The 15,548-nt window shown below is 46.1% G+C and overlaps 1 protein-coding gene across 1 annotated transcript; it reads right to left on the bottom strand.

The window, feature by feature from the left end:
* Positions 1-2,406: 2,406 nt before the first annotated feature.
* LOC307071528 (cystatin-C-like) lies at positions 2,407-15,313 on the bottom strand (the record flags this gene model as incomplete). The annotated part of the gene is made up of 4 exons (XM_079730536.1): positions 2,407-2,486; positions 3,816-3,888; positions 14,888-14,992; positions 15,083-15,313. 4 exons carry the CDS (start codon positions 15,311-15,313, stop codon positions 2,407-2,409), a joined length of 489 nt encoding a protein of 162 aa, XP_079586662.1.
* Between the last annotated feature and the right edge of the window lie 235 nt (positions 15,314-15,548).

Raw genomic sequence — 15,548 nt, 5'->3', positions numbered from 1 at the left:
GATTATTACCTAATTCCCCTGCCACTATAACACACACACATGCACCTTGTCGTGTGTAACACATGCACTGTTGACAAATTGCTTGTTGTCATGGTTACCCACACTCAAGAGTAAACAGACATGGGGTGAGCACAAACACATTGGTGCACAGCAAACATTTTTTAATTAATATGTAAGAATTTGTTGACTTGAATAAAAAATTGATCAGGACATCTTTAATCAGTGTCTGCCTAAAACAAGCAACGTAATCATATTTAAAACAAATGAGCAATGACCACACACAGAATAGCAAGGGAGAAGAGTCATCTTTATTTGCTTAGGTTACGGAAGGCAACACATACTGTAACTGGGGGTGGGGGGGCTGACATTACACATCAGCACCAGAGCTAACACACACACACACACACACACACACACACACACACACACACACTCGAGCGAGGGACTTGGGAGATGCTTCTTTTGGTGCTGAAGGAAATGCATCAGGTACTGTTGGCCACTAGGCATCAGCCAATCAGTTCCTGATGCAGTATCATCCACACCAGATTGTCTGCCTTCACGCCCCCCTCTGCCACCTCCCCCTCTGGACGACCCGGGTCAGGGGCAGGGGGGCACCCATGGATAAACTCATGGAACAGTTCACACACACACACACACACACACACACACACACACACACAACACAGTGTCCATCAGAGTAAGTAGAAATGGCAGCAGAAGCATCTTGCAACAGTGAACATTCATTCATGCAAATTCAAAATGGACCATGCAATGTGGGAGAAAAAAGGAAAAATGCTGCGAAAAAGATTTTGGGCACTTGGAAAAAGAAAGTGTTTTGTGTTGAAAGAAAAAAAAAACAGGAGACACAGGGATACAGATGAGTTGGTGAAGGAGATGGTTGTGATTGTGGCGGGTGGAGCAAAAAAGAGCGAGAGAGAGAGAGAGCGAGAGAGCGAGAGAGAGAGAGAGAGAGAGAGAGAGAGAGAGAGAGAGAGAGGCCGTTTGGGTGAACCCTGATGTGTAATTGTGGCGACATCTTCATTGAGAGCCGCCTCCTCTCTTCCTGTGTGCCTGGATTGGTGGGGGGTGGGGGGGGAGGCGTCACTGCAGGGCCAGCCGGACAGGGCCAGCATAGCCGCCGCTGCCGCCGCCGCCGCGCTACGTTTAGCATAATCCCAGCGGCCATTGTGAGTGCAGATAGTGAAAGACTCACAGTTGCCAGCTGAGATTTTACCAACGCGCAGCAGAACTTGCGAAGAAGAGGATGACATGGTGGGGGGGGTGCTGGTTGGAGGAGGAGGAGGTTGAGGGACCCGGTATGTTGGGGGTTTGGGTGGATGGGTAGGGGTGTAATGTACAAGGGGTAAGGACTGGAAGGACAGGGGGGAGGCACTGGAGCAGGTTCTAAACACCACATCAAAGTAAATACACATTTTATGCACATTTCAAGTTTACATGGAGAAGCAGGTCTTGTTCATGTGGTTCCGGTATAAAGCAGGGCATTAACAGTGCAAAGGGTTAGGGGTTTGATTCCCCCTGAGGGCCACCCATGCTAAGGATGTATGCATCGGTCACAGTATTCGAAGAGACTTTGAATAAAAGTGTCCACTAGATGGCAGATATTTATTCATACATTTAGAAACGCAGGAAACATGCTGTACTCAATAGACCGCCACTGTCGCCCCACATAAAATATTTTACTTTTGAGACGTTACTTAAGCTTCTGCAATTCCTCTTTTTTTCAATCTTAAAATCATTTCTCCCAGATTGAAATCACTTATTTCGCTTAGTCATGTAAATGCAGCATGGCTTTGGAGTGGCGACCCAGTTTTAAGCCTTTTTGCGGAGGTTCCCTTGTACATTGTACTACAGTGGGCTAGCAGGCTAGCTGGAGTCATTTAATGAGACAGACTGCAGAATCTCTCCAGGTGATTGTGAGATTTATAAACACACCATCACAGTTGCCTGCAGAGATTACCCAGTCTGTCCCTTTGGTTGTAGCTGTCGTACACGTTCACACACACACACACACACACACACACACACACAATCACAAATGCATGATCACACACATACAAGCACAGACACACACATAAAAAACAGAACACACACACACACACACACACACACACCGACACACAAACAGGACCAACAGAACACACAAAAACACAAAGAGGAAACACCCACACACACACACACGTACGTGCACTACAATGTAGCACCTACCGGAGTCAATTGGCAGCAGATGGTTAACATGGATCCGCCTGGACCCCCTGAAAGGGACCACCCCACCCTAATGCCGCCCCCCCCACGTCCCCAAAGGTCCATTGTTACCATGGTGACGGGGCCACGGCACGTGCCTTCCATTGTTGCGACCGTATCCTCAAGGGTCAGCCGCACATCCAGTCAGGGGTCAAGTGTCACACAGGCCTCTCCCGCTGGGGTCGTAGGTCGCCAGGACGCAGCCTCTGAGCCCCCATCAAACACTGAAACAAATTGAGAGATGGTCGGGGTTGGTGGGGGGGGGGGAGGTGAAGGTGTCATCAGTTGACAGCCCAGCAGAAGGAAGGCCATGTGGATGTCAGGGCCACGTTGAGGATGTGGCCTGACCGTTTGGGTCGCACGAATAGTATGAGTTGTTATTTTAGGGGATGCATCTTGGTTGGTTCTGAACACAGAGTGTTTACTAGTCTGAGCAGTGTTCGGCGACATGGAGTTCCCCGTCTTTTGTTACAGTATGTCCCCCTCTTGTGGTCAAATGGCACTGAAAGACATTTTGTTTTAAGTGGGGCTACACAATAAACATATTGCAACATTTTTGCAGGGCTCTAAATACATCTGTATATCAATACTCCGAACATAGGGGAATATGTGAAGATGCAATAACCTAGGAATGTCGTAAGCCATTATGGATTGACTCAATAGGTTTCTGTATTCTGAATTATATAATTCAATACCTTCATATCCTTATCACTCCATGTCCATGCCTCTTTATCCATTTGGGGCAAACATATTTGCGGGTATTTAGTAGCATATTAACCTTTTTTATTCCACCATACGATAGATTATTAAAATAATGTAAAAAGACTCAAGTTTCCATTCTGGCCAAGCATTACTCAGGCACATACAATCCAAACTGTCCCTTCTGTAATCTACAACAACAACTATTTGAAACATCTTTCATCCCCATGAGGGTGCATGTTTTCCTTTTTTTTTCTTTTCTCCAGTGAGCCTAAAAGCATGTCGGGAAATTCGGGTCACCGAGTTGCAATGAATTGTTCGGGCGTTGACAAAAGAAAAAATCTCAAGTTTATTAGACGGAACAGGCTGACAGTCCACACTTTGTTAGGTAGTGGATGAACAGAGTGGTTTTGACAGGCCTAACCTCTTAAGCTTTGAGTCCCGCTGAGTCCAGCACAGCCAGAGCTAAATGCCATCTGTCCCAACATCATGATCTTTTTCTCTGCACCCCCTTCTCCTCTCCCCCCCCCACCCATTTCTTCAACAGTTTAGTATAGAAAATTAGACACACAGAAAACTGAGGTGAATGCAGATGATATCCACAAGTTGATATCAAACAACCATTTGATTTAAATTCATTCTGTTTGATGTGCAACCACAGTTTAGTTTAGGATCAAGGGCGTACAAATAGTAGTTTGTCCTTACTGATCCACAAGTGATTTTGGAAATTAGACCGAGGCCAGATTTTCATTAGAACAGCTGCCTTGAGGCAAAACCAGTATGCCATCCTACCAGTGTATTGCAACATAATTGCCTTATTGGTGACTTACCAAAACGTTTTAATCCCTTTTTACCTTCACAGAAGCAGTTCTTGTATAGTGATGTGAGGGTTGTTACGAGGAATCTGTGGTCCCGGACGAAAAAGACCTGAGGGAAAAAGAAGAGAGACAGAGGGATCAAGAACCAAGTAGCGATATTTTTGATCAACCTCATTATAGGTTTGAAGGTTAGCTAGTTCGGATATTTGAGGAGCCTTCACTTATATTTTTATAATCTGTTCAGGTGATGGATTGTAATTGTGAATGGCAAGTAAAATAAATTAAAGCCAAAAATTCATTGCCGTAGCACAAATCATTTTGTCGCCTGGCAAAAGAAAAAAATTCACTGTGGACAAAATATCTGTCGTGATATTGACATGTTTTTGGACAAACAATGAACACATTTTGATGTCTATTTTTTCTTAAAACATGATTCAGTGAGTGTTTCATCTGATCTGACGGAAAGGGACATTTTCTCAGGGAAATCCCTTTTCGAATCAAGACGACCCAGGGCAACTGAGAATGTCGGCACTACACTGCATGTTACTGAAACACACACACACACACACACACACAACACAACACCCCTCCCAGCCCTCCCCCTTTTCAACCAACTTGCTATGACTCATCACTGTCAATTTCAGAAGCCTGCAGTTCTTTTTTCACCGCGCACCACTGACCCCGACAACACCGGGGCACATGGACGACAATACAGCAATAATTGCACGGAGCGTAGGGGTTTCATCTGCTATTCTCTCCCCTGTGTCACTCCCATCCGTTAGCTGTCATCCGGCGTTAGCAGCGAGAGACGACCCTGGTGCCCTGCAGCCAGTGTGCTTCATTAGGACGCCCCGCGCTGTACCGGGCCGAGGTCCGCCTCTCCGCAGAGGGAGAGGAGACGCGCTGCATCAGTCGGAGGTGGATTTATCAAAGGGCCCTGGCACAATGGGTTAGGGCACCAGCAAATTATGAGACGAGTCTCTAAGGGGCCTCCTGCTGGGGCATATTGTACTGTTTGTTTTCGGGCCCGGTTCGGACTTCAGACGGGGTGGAGGCAGATGCATGTTGGGTAAAAAAAAAAAGAGCGGAAGAAAAAGTGCACGTCAGAACGCAGACGGCAGCGAGTGCAGATGTGTATGAATAGCATGGGTGCTGGACTGTCAATGAGTGTTTGACTGGGGATGGGGTGGCGTTTGTTCATTCCACGTTCGCTTCTGCTGGACCACGACATGCTGGGAAGAAGAGAGAGAGACACACACACACACACACACACACACACACGCGACCTCTTGGAGGTGCACGTTGCCTAAGAACAATTGCCGATGGCCTTGAGCCGATGTGACATGTGTATTTTGTGGGAGGCCCTTTCTCAGGGACACCCTGCATTACATGGGAAAGAAGCAACACCAACCACCAGCCAAGGATCAAGAGAAACATAGAGTGATCGGGGGATGAGGCACAGAGGAAGCATGAAGAGGAGACAAGGGAGGAAGAAAGGCTGCACAAAATATGTGAACAAGGGACAATTATTATTTATTTGAATTTATTTTTCACTTGTTGTGGGTTATGTAGACAACAAAAACCAACGGTGTCGGTAGAAAATCCAACCGTTGGTTGAATAAGCCCACCTAACATTGAGTACTTAACCCTAAGAGAAAAACAATTACTCATCTTTACACGCCAAACAATAAGGGGGAGAGAAATCGTTACGCAACACAGGGATAATGTAATCTGCCAAACAAGCCCGTCGTTTAGAACTGGCAGTTCATATTTTTGAACGAAGCCCTTCACTTAGACTATAGAGAAGAAGGCTTTTTGAATTGCTAATCCTTCTGGTGCTGCAGGCTGCCTCTTAGGCCCCGACGATACGGTAGGAAGATGGGATGAGCCGTCAGCACAACGTTTACTGCCCTGTATTAAGATTCAAGTTCCCTCACGCACCACACAACGCACCAAGTATACCTTCGCCGATATATATCATAGCGACGTGTACACACACACACACACACACACACACACACAGCAAAACAATGACTACGATGTCTTGGGGTGTTACGACATCATTCACTGGCGGGGTGGCACTTGCCCCTCAATTTAAATGTAAATTGATGCAGGCCCACTGTAAATGACTGGGGGATTCATTTTAGCACTGGCATTTTAGTAAGTGGCGTTCGGCGGCGGATGGCGGTCAAGTGTCATTGTTCCGCTGTCTCGTTCATCGCCACGGATTTCATTATGGCCTGACTGACGCAGTGGCCTCCTTTTATAACCTCATCTCGCCACCTAGAGCGCCACATGTAGAAAACACACCAGCCAATTTAAAAAGCAACAACTTTGTTCGGGGGATTAGAGAGAAGGCGCATAAATGTTAACTCATCCCTTTTTTTCACAAGAGTATTGGGTCGTTTTATGTCGATGGGGTTTTTCGGAGCGGGATTGACAATTTTGCGATCCCGGATTGGCCGTCTCGACGCCACAACCTGGAGGTAAACAGCCTAATTAGTCTGTTTTACAGGGCGTGTTATCGGATGCCTCGTTGGCCATGGCTCCACATAGCATGCGGTAATAGGTGACCTTTGCAAAGAGCATTCCATGACAACCAAAGCCACGGAGATGTTGTGGCTCCGTCAGAGGCCAGGATATTCCGAGAGCAATACTGCTGGATGCTCCTGTTCATTTGAATGCATCATATTTATCTTTCACCAGATCCTGTTTTACTTATTAATTAGTTGTGTGCCACAACAGAAGTAGGATTCTAAAAAGGAAAAAAAAAAATGTTTTTGCCCTTTTTGATCTCGGAGAGAGGGTAAATCATTGATGAACTTAGAACCCCCCCTTTTCTCCGCTTTTGTAGAAAAGGAGTAGCTGGTGAACCTTCCTGTGAACATGAGGTGACCAAACCATATCTCGGTGACAGGGGCCTTGGATGTGAGCCTTTATCACATTAGGGGCCTGTGCACCTGCCACTAATCCCACACCTTGTCCCGAACCCTCAGCACCATTACGAAAGGCATACACACCTCCGACTGAGCTGTCCAAGCCCTTATCCAAAGCCCAAGGCCCTCGCTCCGGCCTGTCAAACACAGGTGGCCTGTTGCCCAGACGTACACAGAACCTCTGGTTATTCATTAATGCTTGTCGGCTACTTCAACAAATGTGTATCAGTGTATGTTTTTTCAAATGTATTTTCAGGCATCGGCAGGCATAGGTTGGGCATACATGCAGAGAGTACCCAACCCTATAGCAAACAAACTTTTTTACTACAAAAAAATGTCATTGCATCAAATGCTGTAAGGTTCTCATCGCCCGGTCCCTTTTCTTCGATATCCCTCTCATATTGAAGCAGTATAATCATCTTAAATACAACAGCAATGCGCACTACAAAACCATTGAAGCATTCCATGATTCGTGGTGCATGAAACTTTGACGGACACAAAAGCCTTTTAATCCAAGGCGGCCCCTTTCACAGGTGGCGAGAGTGCACCAGATGAATATGTAGGGTGAGTTATACGAGCATGAGTTACAATGAAGAGTGCTAAACTTCAGAAAAGGGCTTGCGACATGGGTAAAAGGGGTTTCATTGGGGGGGGGGGGGGGGGGGGGGGGCGGCTGCACACACAATTACAGTGCAGTGCAGTTTCAGCCCAAGGGATGGAAGTCCCAAGCCAGACAAGCAGCAGAGGGAAAGAGCAATGCAGACCACGTCGCTTTCCTGATTGATGGCGTCTCTCCGTGCAATAGCTGACAGCGCAACATGTACATCTCCTCCTCCTCACACAAACCCCTTAAGTGGCAATGCACTGAATCCACGCCAACTGCCCCGCTCATATCCCCTTGCATTTCGCCCAGAGAACAACTCCGGGATGGATTGAATCTCCCTGTAGATGGTAATGAATACTGCCCACTACGATACACAGTATACTGCATACTGTATGAGCACACCTCGTTCCTTCATCCATCCTCCTGTCAGCCCCCCGCCCCACCCCCTCCCAACGATGCCAGGCCATGTCTGCTCTGGCGGGGGGCCAGTCTGGCCGCATCCCCAGAGTGGCCCTAGCAGATTGCGAGGCAGGTCCCGGCTTAATGCTGACACATCGCTAACAGTAGCCAGGGCAGGCCGGAGACCACAGGGATAGGGGGAGGCTAAAACATCAGCACAGCACTATTTACAACGATTCGTACGGCGAAACGTCCCCACCTACACCTTTGAGACGTTCGGAGGATCCTCTGAGACGTCCCCCGACAGGGGTGATGGATCGGTGCTCTAGTTTGGCCTGATTTGGGACATATTTGAGACCTGCACATTGGCGTCATTCAGAGAACACGTTTGTTTATCCTTCGACTTCAAGTAGCAGTGTTTCTTACGATCGATACAGACAGACGGTCCTTCAGCATTTTGGAGGGCCGGATGGGCGTGAAACCATAAAGTGCTGAGTCAAATTGTTTGTATACATAAAGGTGCAAATAAAGTAGGCAGTGGCATTTTTTTAAATGGTTTGTCACCATATCAAAATGGTCAATCTGCTGTGTTTTACTCCGAGTGTGATTTACATCCGAGTGCAAAAACATCAAAGAAATGGGAGTGGAAGCAAGTTAAAAGCAACGAGGTTAACCAATTCTAACACGAGCAAACTCACATCTATTTCACACTCTGAAATTCTGAATCAAACTACTGCCGACGATTTTGATTCCGCCTTCTTGAACCGCGGATGGGCCTGTATGCTGATTTCCACTGATCAGGATTTCCGCACCAATGTGCTTAGCAGGCCATGCAAAACAAGATTGGCAGAAACGAGGATGGCCCATCGATACTACGCCAAAACCAGCGGTGCCACTGATTAATGATGCAAGCCCCTTTTCTCTCCCTTGTAGCCTTTTGTGTGACCCCTGACTCCTCACCCCTCCTGGGGTTAAACTTATTACCCTTTGACCCCCAGTGACCTGCGCAGTGAAAGGAAGGGGAGATTGAGGGATGACCACCGCTCTGGTCCCCATTGGTGGAGGGCCCGCTGGCCAAACTGTGGCCAGAGGGGACTGACCAGCCAAACCCCAGGAGAGATGTGGCCCGGGGCCCTGCCACACGCTCTGTGGATAATACTATTAACGGGTCAATACCGAGCAAACAGAGGGGGCTACAAGCCTGCCTCCCATCTACGTGAGGAAGAGGGTCGAGGGCTATTGTTAAGAGGAGCAGATTTGCGGGGTAAACGTGTCAGAATGGCCTTCATTTGGGGATTTCAGGAGAAGTAGAAGTGTGACTTACTTCTCAATGGATTACTGAATACAATTACTCATATACATGGCAATCCATGTACAGAATGAGACAGAAATCTTGAACAAACCAAACCGAAAACATAAAAAAACGGAATATTGTGTATTTAGATTTTTTTTTGCTTCATCATCGTTTTATCATTTCCAGCTATAAAGCTTTATAATGATTATATTCATCACAAACTGATTGATCACTTCTCATAAATACCACAGCTTGAAGCTATAGAACACCCACCATATATATATATATATATATATATATATATATATATATATATATATATATATATATATATATATATATATATATATATATATATATATATATATACACACACACACAATATACATCGAAACATATTGAACATTTAGGGGTAATGTTTAACATTGTAGCTGCAGTTCTTTTTAGGTGGAAAAAAGGGTGTCATCATTTTCTCTTCCCCAGGGTGTACACACCTAGTCCAAAACGCTCACCCCATCCATTTAAACACACCACAACACCATGCTCACAATTTCTTTGCTGTTGCTCCTGGTTATATTATACAAATCCTTTTTATGAGAGATCTATTTTCATATAAAGAAAAAAAATGCATACAAATGTTGTATTACCTTTGATTTACATTCTTACATGAATGGCGCATAATTTAACTCAGTCAAATCTGTTTCTTACATGCATCATTGTACGTGTGTGGCAACCATCTATGAATATGGCCTTGCTGTTGCGAGTGATTGATGGTTCCAACAGTCAAAATTGATAACCATTTTCTCCACCCTTTCTCTCATTAGAAAAAACCCACATAAATAATTTCAAGGAGAGACTGTGCATTATGGCCGTTATTCAAAATATCACATGCAAATGTGAAATCGACACGAGGCAGCTCTCTTGTATATCCACCTAAATATCACAGGATTATGAAGAATTTGCACGCAAAATACACCAGCAAGCTTTGCGTCTCCCTCCAACAAGAGTTGAGCAGCGATAAGCATATTAAAGTGCAATTAAAATCAACAACTAAACCTATTGCATGTGAGCAAATTACATTTTGAGAAGAAAAAAAAAAAGAGGAAAACATTGCATTTAAAGTAAAACTGAATCCCATGCAGCCACGCAGAATCCCTACAAATCTAAAGTTGCAAGGAACTGAGCCTACAGTTGGGCATGTAAACAATATGTACACACATGAGACACACACACACACACACACACACACACACACACACACGACCACATGCAAGTTCACAGGCAGCCGCTAGCTACGGTAGCCCTTTCATTCTACGGATTCACAAGAAGCCTTAAAAGAGGAGCGGGGTAAAGAAGAAATAGAAATGAGAGGACAGAGTTAAGAGACTAAAACTAACCACAGACCGGGGAGCTAGAAGAGGAATAAGAAGCGATATAGTACCTCCTTCCAGGCTCTTCGTGTAGAGAGGGTGGGACACCTGCAGAACCTGGCAAGCTCTATCCAGCTCTCCGACGACTGCTCCCTCACACGCGGTGGTGGGGAGTGTGTGTGTGTGAGAGGGGCTGCGTGTGTGAGGAGTGTGTGTGTGTGTGTGTGTGTGTGTATGTGTGTGTGCCTGTGCTAGGGGGCTGGGGGGCTGAGACAAGAGGATCCTCCCCTTTCTTCTTAGGGCTCTGCCTTCTTAACAGGATGGAGGGGTAGGTGGGGCAACCGCAGTAAGGCGCGCACACACACACACACAAACACACACACACACACACACAAACACACTCACCCCTTTCTCCATGGTCGCTATATGCCAGCATGGTGGAAGAATCTTTTGCGGGCGTGTTCAACTCGGCTATTCTAGAAAACACTTCCATCTCCCTTCCAAGACTTGCTCTGTTCTCTCCCGCCCACGTTCTCCTTCCATCGCTTATCGGCTGGATCTCCGCCAGTCTTCTCTTGCCTTTCTTAGTCCCCCTCTATCCCTCAATCCATCTCTCTCCCTGCAGCCTAACACCCCCTCTGCCCCGTGTCCCCTCCACTCTGACTGCACCACAATATTAACGGGCTACCATTAATCTGGAAGGGAGACGGACATATGCTCTTTCTGGCTGGTAGTTGACAACTTGCTAGCCACCTGGTGTGTGTGTGTGTGTGTGTGTGTGTGTGTGTGTGTGTGTGTGTGTGTGTGTGTGTGTGTGTGTGTGTGTGTGTGTGTGTGTGTGTGTGTGTGTGTGTGTGTGTGTTCCAACAATCTTTGCACTCATGACCTGAGATTACGTGGGGCACTCGTGTGACACAAACCAATAAATAGTACCAACGCTGAACAAAAAACAAACGCAGCGTTGACCAACAGGCGCCGCCGCCTCAGATACTTCCATCTATTCCGTTTCTACGACCGCATCTCATCGCATGGCCCCCGCTAACACAGCGACCCCACCCCCAATATCCATTCTTCCCTCCCTCCACTCTGGACAGCACGCTGAAATCCCATCTGAATCGAGGGGAACAGTCATCCCTACATAAATCATTCCCTTATTTCATTGGCCACACATTACATTGAAAGTATTGATTTCCCCCCCCTGCCTCCGTGCCGACTGCCATGAAACCCTTCCAGCGGTCACAACAGGAAGTGGAAAACAAATCTCGAGAGTATTTCCATTGCCCACAATGGCGGACTCAAAGCTGTAGTCGCACAGAAAGAGAGAGGGATCTGTGTCCGGCTACACACACAAGATCGTAACCCGGACTTCTGTTGCAATAAATGGGTAAATCCTTTGGGACAATATTATGAGTGATACTGTAACAGAAAACAAAATATGAACCAGGCCAATACATCTTAAATAGAGTGTGTGACTTTGGACGAGTGCCCGCGAGGATAACCCTAATGGAAAGTGTTATAAATGAAGAAAATCCCACTATCATTAAAAAAATGCACCCGCATTGACTTCAGGGCAGGTAGGAAGAAATGGGAACATTAAGGATCTGCCCTCTAAAACAAAGAGCCACTTATCTCTGAACGAGCAGGTAAAACCATCCTCCACTCCAACCAAACAAAGCCATATGAAGAGCACACACTGCCGTTTCCATGGCAGCACAGCTGGGGATACACTTTGAACCCTGACCTTATGCTCCTGCGAAGGCTCTGTAGCATTGACCGAATCCAGGGTCAATCAAACAGAGGGTCAGGGGGGGTCAAATGACAATGACCCTTGCTGGTTACGCAACACAGCGTGCCCAAGCCTACAGCGGGGAATAGGACCTTCAACACCTATCCTCATCAGCCATGTGAAGAAGGTAATGGCGGAAGGCGATTCACAAAGAGCGAGGTTACCTGACGTCATTAAGCTTAATCTCAAACATTAAATATATATATATATATATATATATATATATATATATATATATAGATTAAAGAATTGAAGAAATACATTTTGTGATTTCTTTTTTTGCTGCAAAATTCTTGTTCTGGGGTTGTTTCAGTTGTTTTCACAAATAGCATTAGCAATAAATACAAAAAACCTGATTATGATTGTGTTTCAAAAGCAACATATATATATATATACATATATATACAGTATTTATATATATAATATATAATTTTATATTTGGATGCGTTTAATATAGGAAAGTTGATTGTTTTGCTACCTGAACGGATTCAAGTACATTAACATAGTCTCACATTGTCAGAATAGGATGAGCATAATTTAATGCTCCGTTATATCTCTAACCTCTTTCTTTACAGTTGTTTCATCGGTGATGACCGAAGTAAACGCAAAAAAAAAAAAAAAAAAAACGCGGCCAGCAAACAGAATTATGACTGCCTGGACGGTTTACTGCGATTGTGCATAAAGACAAGGTAGAACTTAATACAAAATTCATGAGCGGGTTTTAGGGCCACATGTTGGGATGGACTGAAAAGGCTGTGCCGCCGGTGATGAGTCAGCACAAAATGGAGTTTGACGATAAGAAAGGACGCATCAGTCGGGTCCATTAAAGAACAACAATGCCCGGGCAGACATGTCACAATCACTTCTGAGTGAAGAAGAAAGCAACAAATGAGGAACGTTTTTTCCCTCTTCTTTTTTTTTTTTCTTACTGTAGCACAAAACAACAGGGAGGAGAAGAAGATGGTGGAGGGAGTGGTGGTTGGGGTGGGGGTCACACGAATAAGAAGTAGTCTTGCAGAAATAAGGTTTAAAAAAAAAAAAGGAGTGGGGCGGGGGGGGGGAGAAAAAAATAAGATGGATAAAAAGGGGTGTGGGCCAGGGGTGGAGGGGAGGGCTGATCAGAGGGGTGCCAGACACAAAGAGTCCAGGCCGTGGCCTGGTGGCACGCGATGGGCAGATTAACCAGCACTTCCTCCCCTAACCGAAGCATTAGGACACCTGACTGACTCCCGCCAATGGCAGCCCGCCAGGAAGGGAGGGGAGATGGGTGAGGTTTGGGGTGCGGGGGGGCAGGCCAGGGCTCGCCTTTCAACACCAGGGTTCTTCGACAACACAAAGAGGGGTGTGGTGGGTTTTGGGTTGGGGAGCGAGAGAGAGAGAGAGAGAGAAGGGGGGGGGGGGCGGGGGGGGCATAAGCCTCACCCCCTCACCATCTGCTGCCCCTGGCTAACTGAGGACAAGGGGCAGGGCTGGGCCATAGACTGGGGGTCTGTACAGTGTGTAAGTGTATTTAACCACACTGAAACACACACACACACACACACACTACAAACACACATGCCATGTGCGTGTATGCGGGCTTGTGTGTCAGTGGGTGGGTGCGTGGAATGGCAGATGGAGCAAGCATACTCCTGGCACTGGTGCAGTGATGCAAGACAGTAAGGACCCCCCCACCCACCACCCCTCCCATTACAAACTACTACTACCGGCCGCGTGTCAGGCCAGTTCTTTATGTTTGCTTTGATTAAGACATCCCTAATGAGAGACATTAGGAGCTGGGTGTGATGGTGTGTGTGAGCAGCTTATCCACACATAGGGCTGGTTAAGGCGGAGCCCGCCAGGCTAGCGATACCTTACGGTGCGCTAACCGCCTTCCCCTAGCTCCTAAAAAAAAAGCATGGATTAATAGCACGATTGTGTTTCATTACGGTGCAAATATGAAGACAATGTGTACGGAAATTAATGGTGAAAGAAAAACGACGCATCATTCAAAATAATGCGTTTTAATGTAGCGTGCCATCGCTAGAACGAGGTTTTGGTACATGAGGTGGGTGTGTTTTTTGTGCACTTTTTTGAATATGAAAAAGGGGGTCAGGGAAGCAGACAGTTCACTCTTGCTGAGCAGTAATCTGGAAATGTCTATAATCCGGCCTTCTGGACACAGTGGCGGTGGGGAGAGGTGCAGCCTCCTCTCAAAACAAGAGCTGTGTGTGCCTCCCTCTTGCTCTCTCAAATACAGACACTCTGGTGTGTGTGTGTGTGTGTCCACCCCACCAACTTTCACAGAGCAACCTTTAACCAGTTAGATATTGTAAATACAGCCACATGTACAGTAGAGATGTAGCACGTTAAACGTTTAATAGACACTTTGCCCATTTTATAAAACCAGCATAGTAGGCCATCCACCGCTTTAATTCAATCGATCAGAATATGAGAAAGTAAACAAACGGATGGGGGTGGAAGTGGTGGGGGGGAGAGAGAGAAACAATGCAACACGGTACAGTTTGACTTGTTTACTCGGGTCAGCTTTTAGGAGGGACATAAGACGCATCGTTTAAGTGCGAGTATAAACAGATTCTTCCAAGGTATTTCAGTTATGATGAAATGGCACTGAAGGGTCTGTAATAAATAGAAGATTAATGAATTGACTTTATTGTTGAAACGAGATATTCCAGGAGCTTGTAGAGTGCAGTCAACATCATGTCGGCTCACAACTTACCTTCACTTGGGTCTGCAGAACACACTGCTCTGTTGAAGGGGTGCTCCTCTTGCAAGAGGTTCGTCCCAGGTGGGCGTCCAGGATGTAGTTCACGCCTGCAACTATCTTCAATATAACGGTAGTACACAACTCCGGTTAGGAATGTACAATTTTAATTGAAAAAAGTAACACCATGTAAACAAGTTTTGAACCTACCTGGATTTTGGCTGAAGTGATGTTAAGAATTTTGTATGCATAAATATCGTCGATATTGGCTTCGTTGAAGTTAGCAACGGCAAAACGCGCTGCCCTCGCGACATCGGTTCTGTTTTGAGGGACCGCGCGTGTCTCCCCGGTCATTGGCTGGGCAGCGCCGTCAACAAGTGCGGCCGCTGCAGCCAACGCGAGAATACAAAGCAACGTAAACGAGGTCATGTTTTTAAGCATAGCTTTAGAAATGTCGTTGGTCTTGAATGTTTGCGCGGCATCCCACACACCTGTACCGCATTTACGTTGAATCTTTAACAATTAACTTCAATTAACACACACGCTGGTTCTGACTACGAAGATGTGTCCAATTGTTTCATCAGAAATGCAAATGCACCAATGGAAGCCTTTGACAGGGCTTGAATTGTTTTATTTGGAAATGGCAAATATAAACATCACTACACGTTAAACATTT

The sequence above is a fragment of the Pollachius pollachius genome (genome assembly GCF_949987615.1).
Source record: "Pollachius pollachius genome assembly, chromosome: 2".
Lineage (NCBI taxonomy): Eukaryota > Metazoa > Chordata > Actinopteri > Gadiformes > Gadidae > Pollachius > Pollachius pollachius.
The sequence above is the reverse complement of the archived record's forward strand: the minus strand, read 5'-3'. Positions and strand labels throughout refer to the sequence as shown.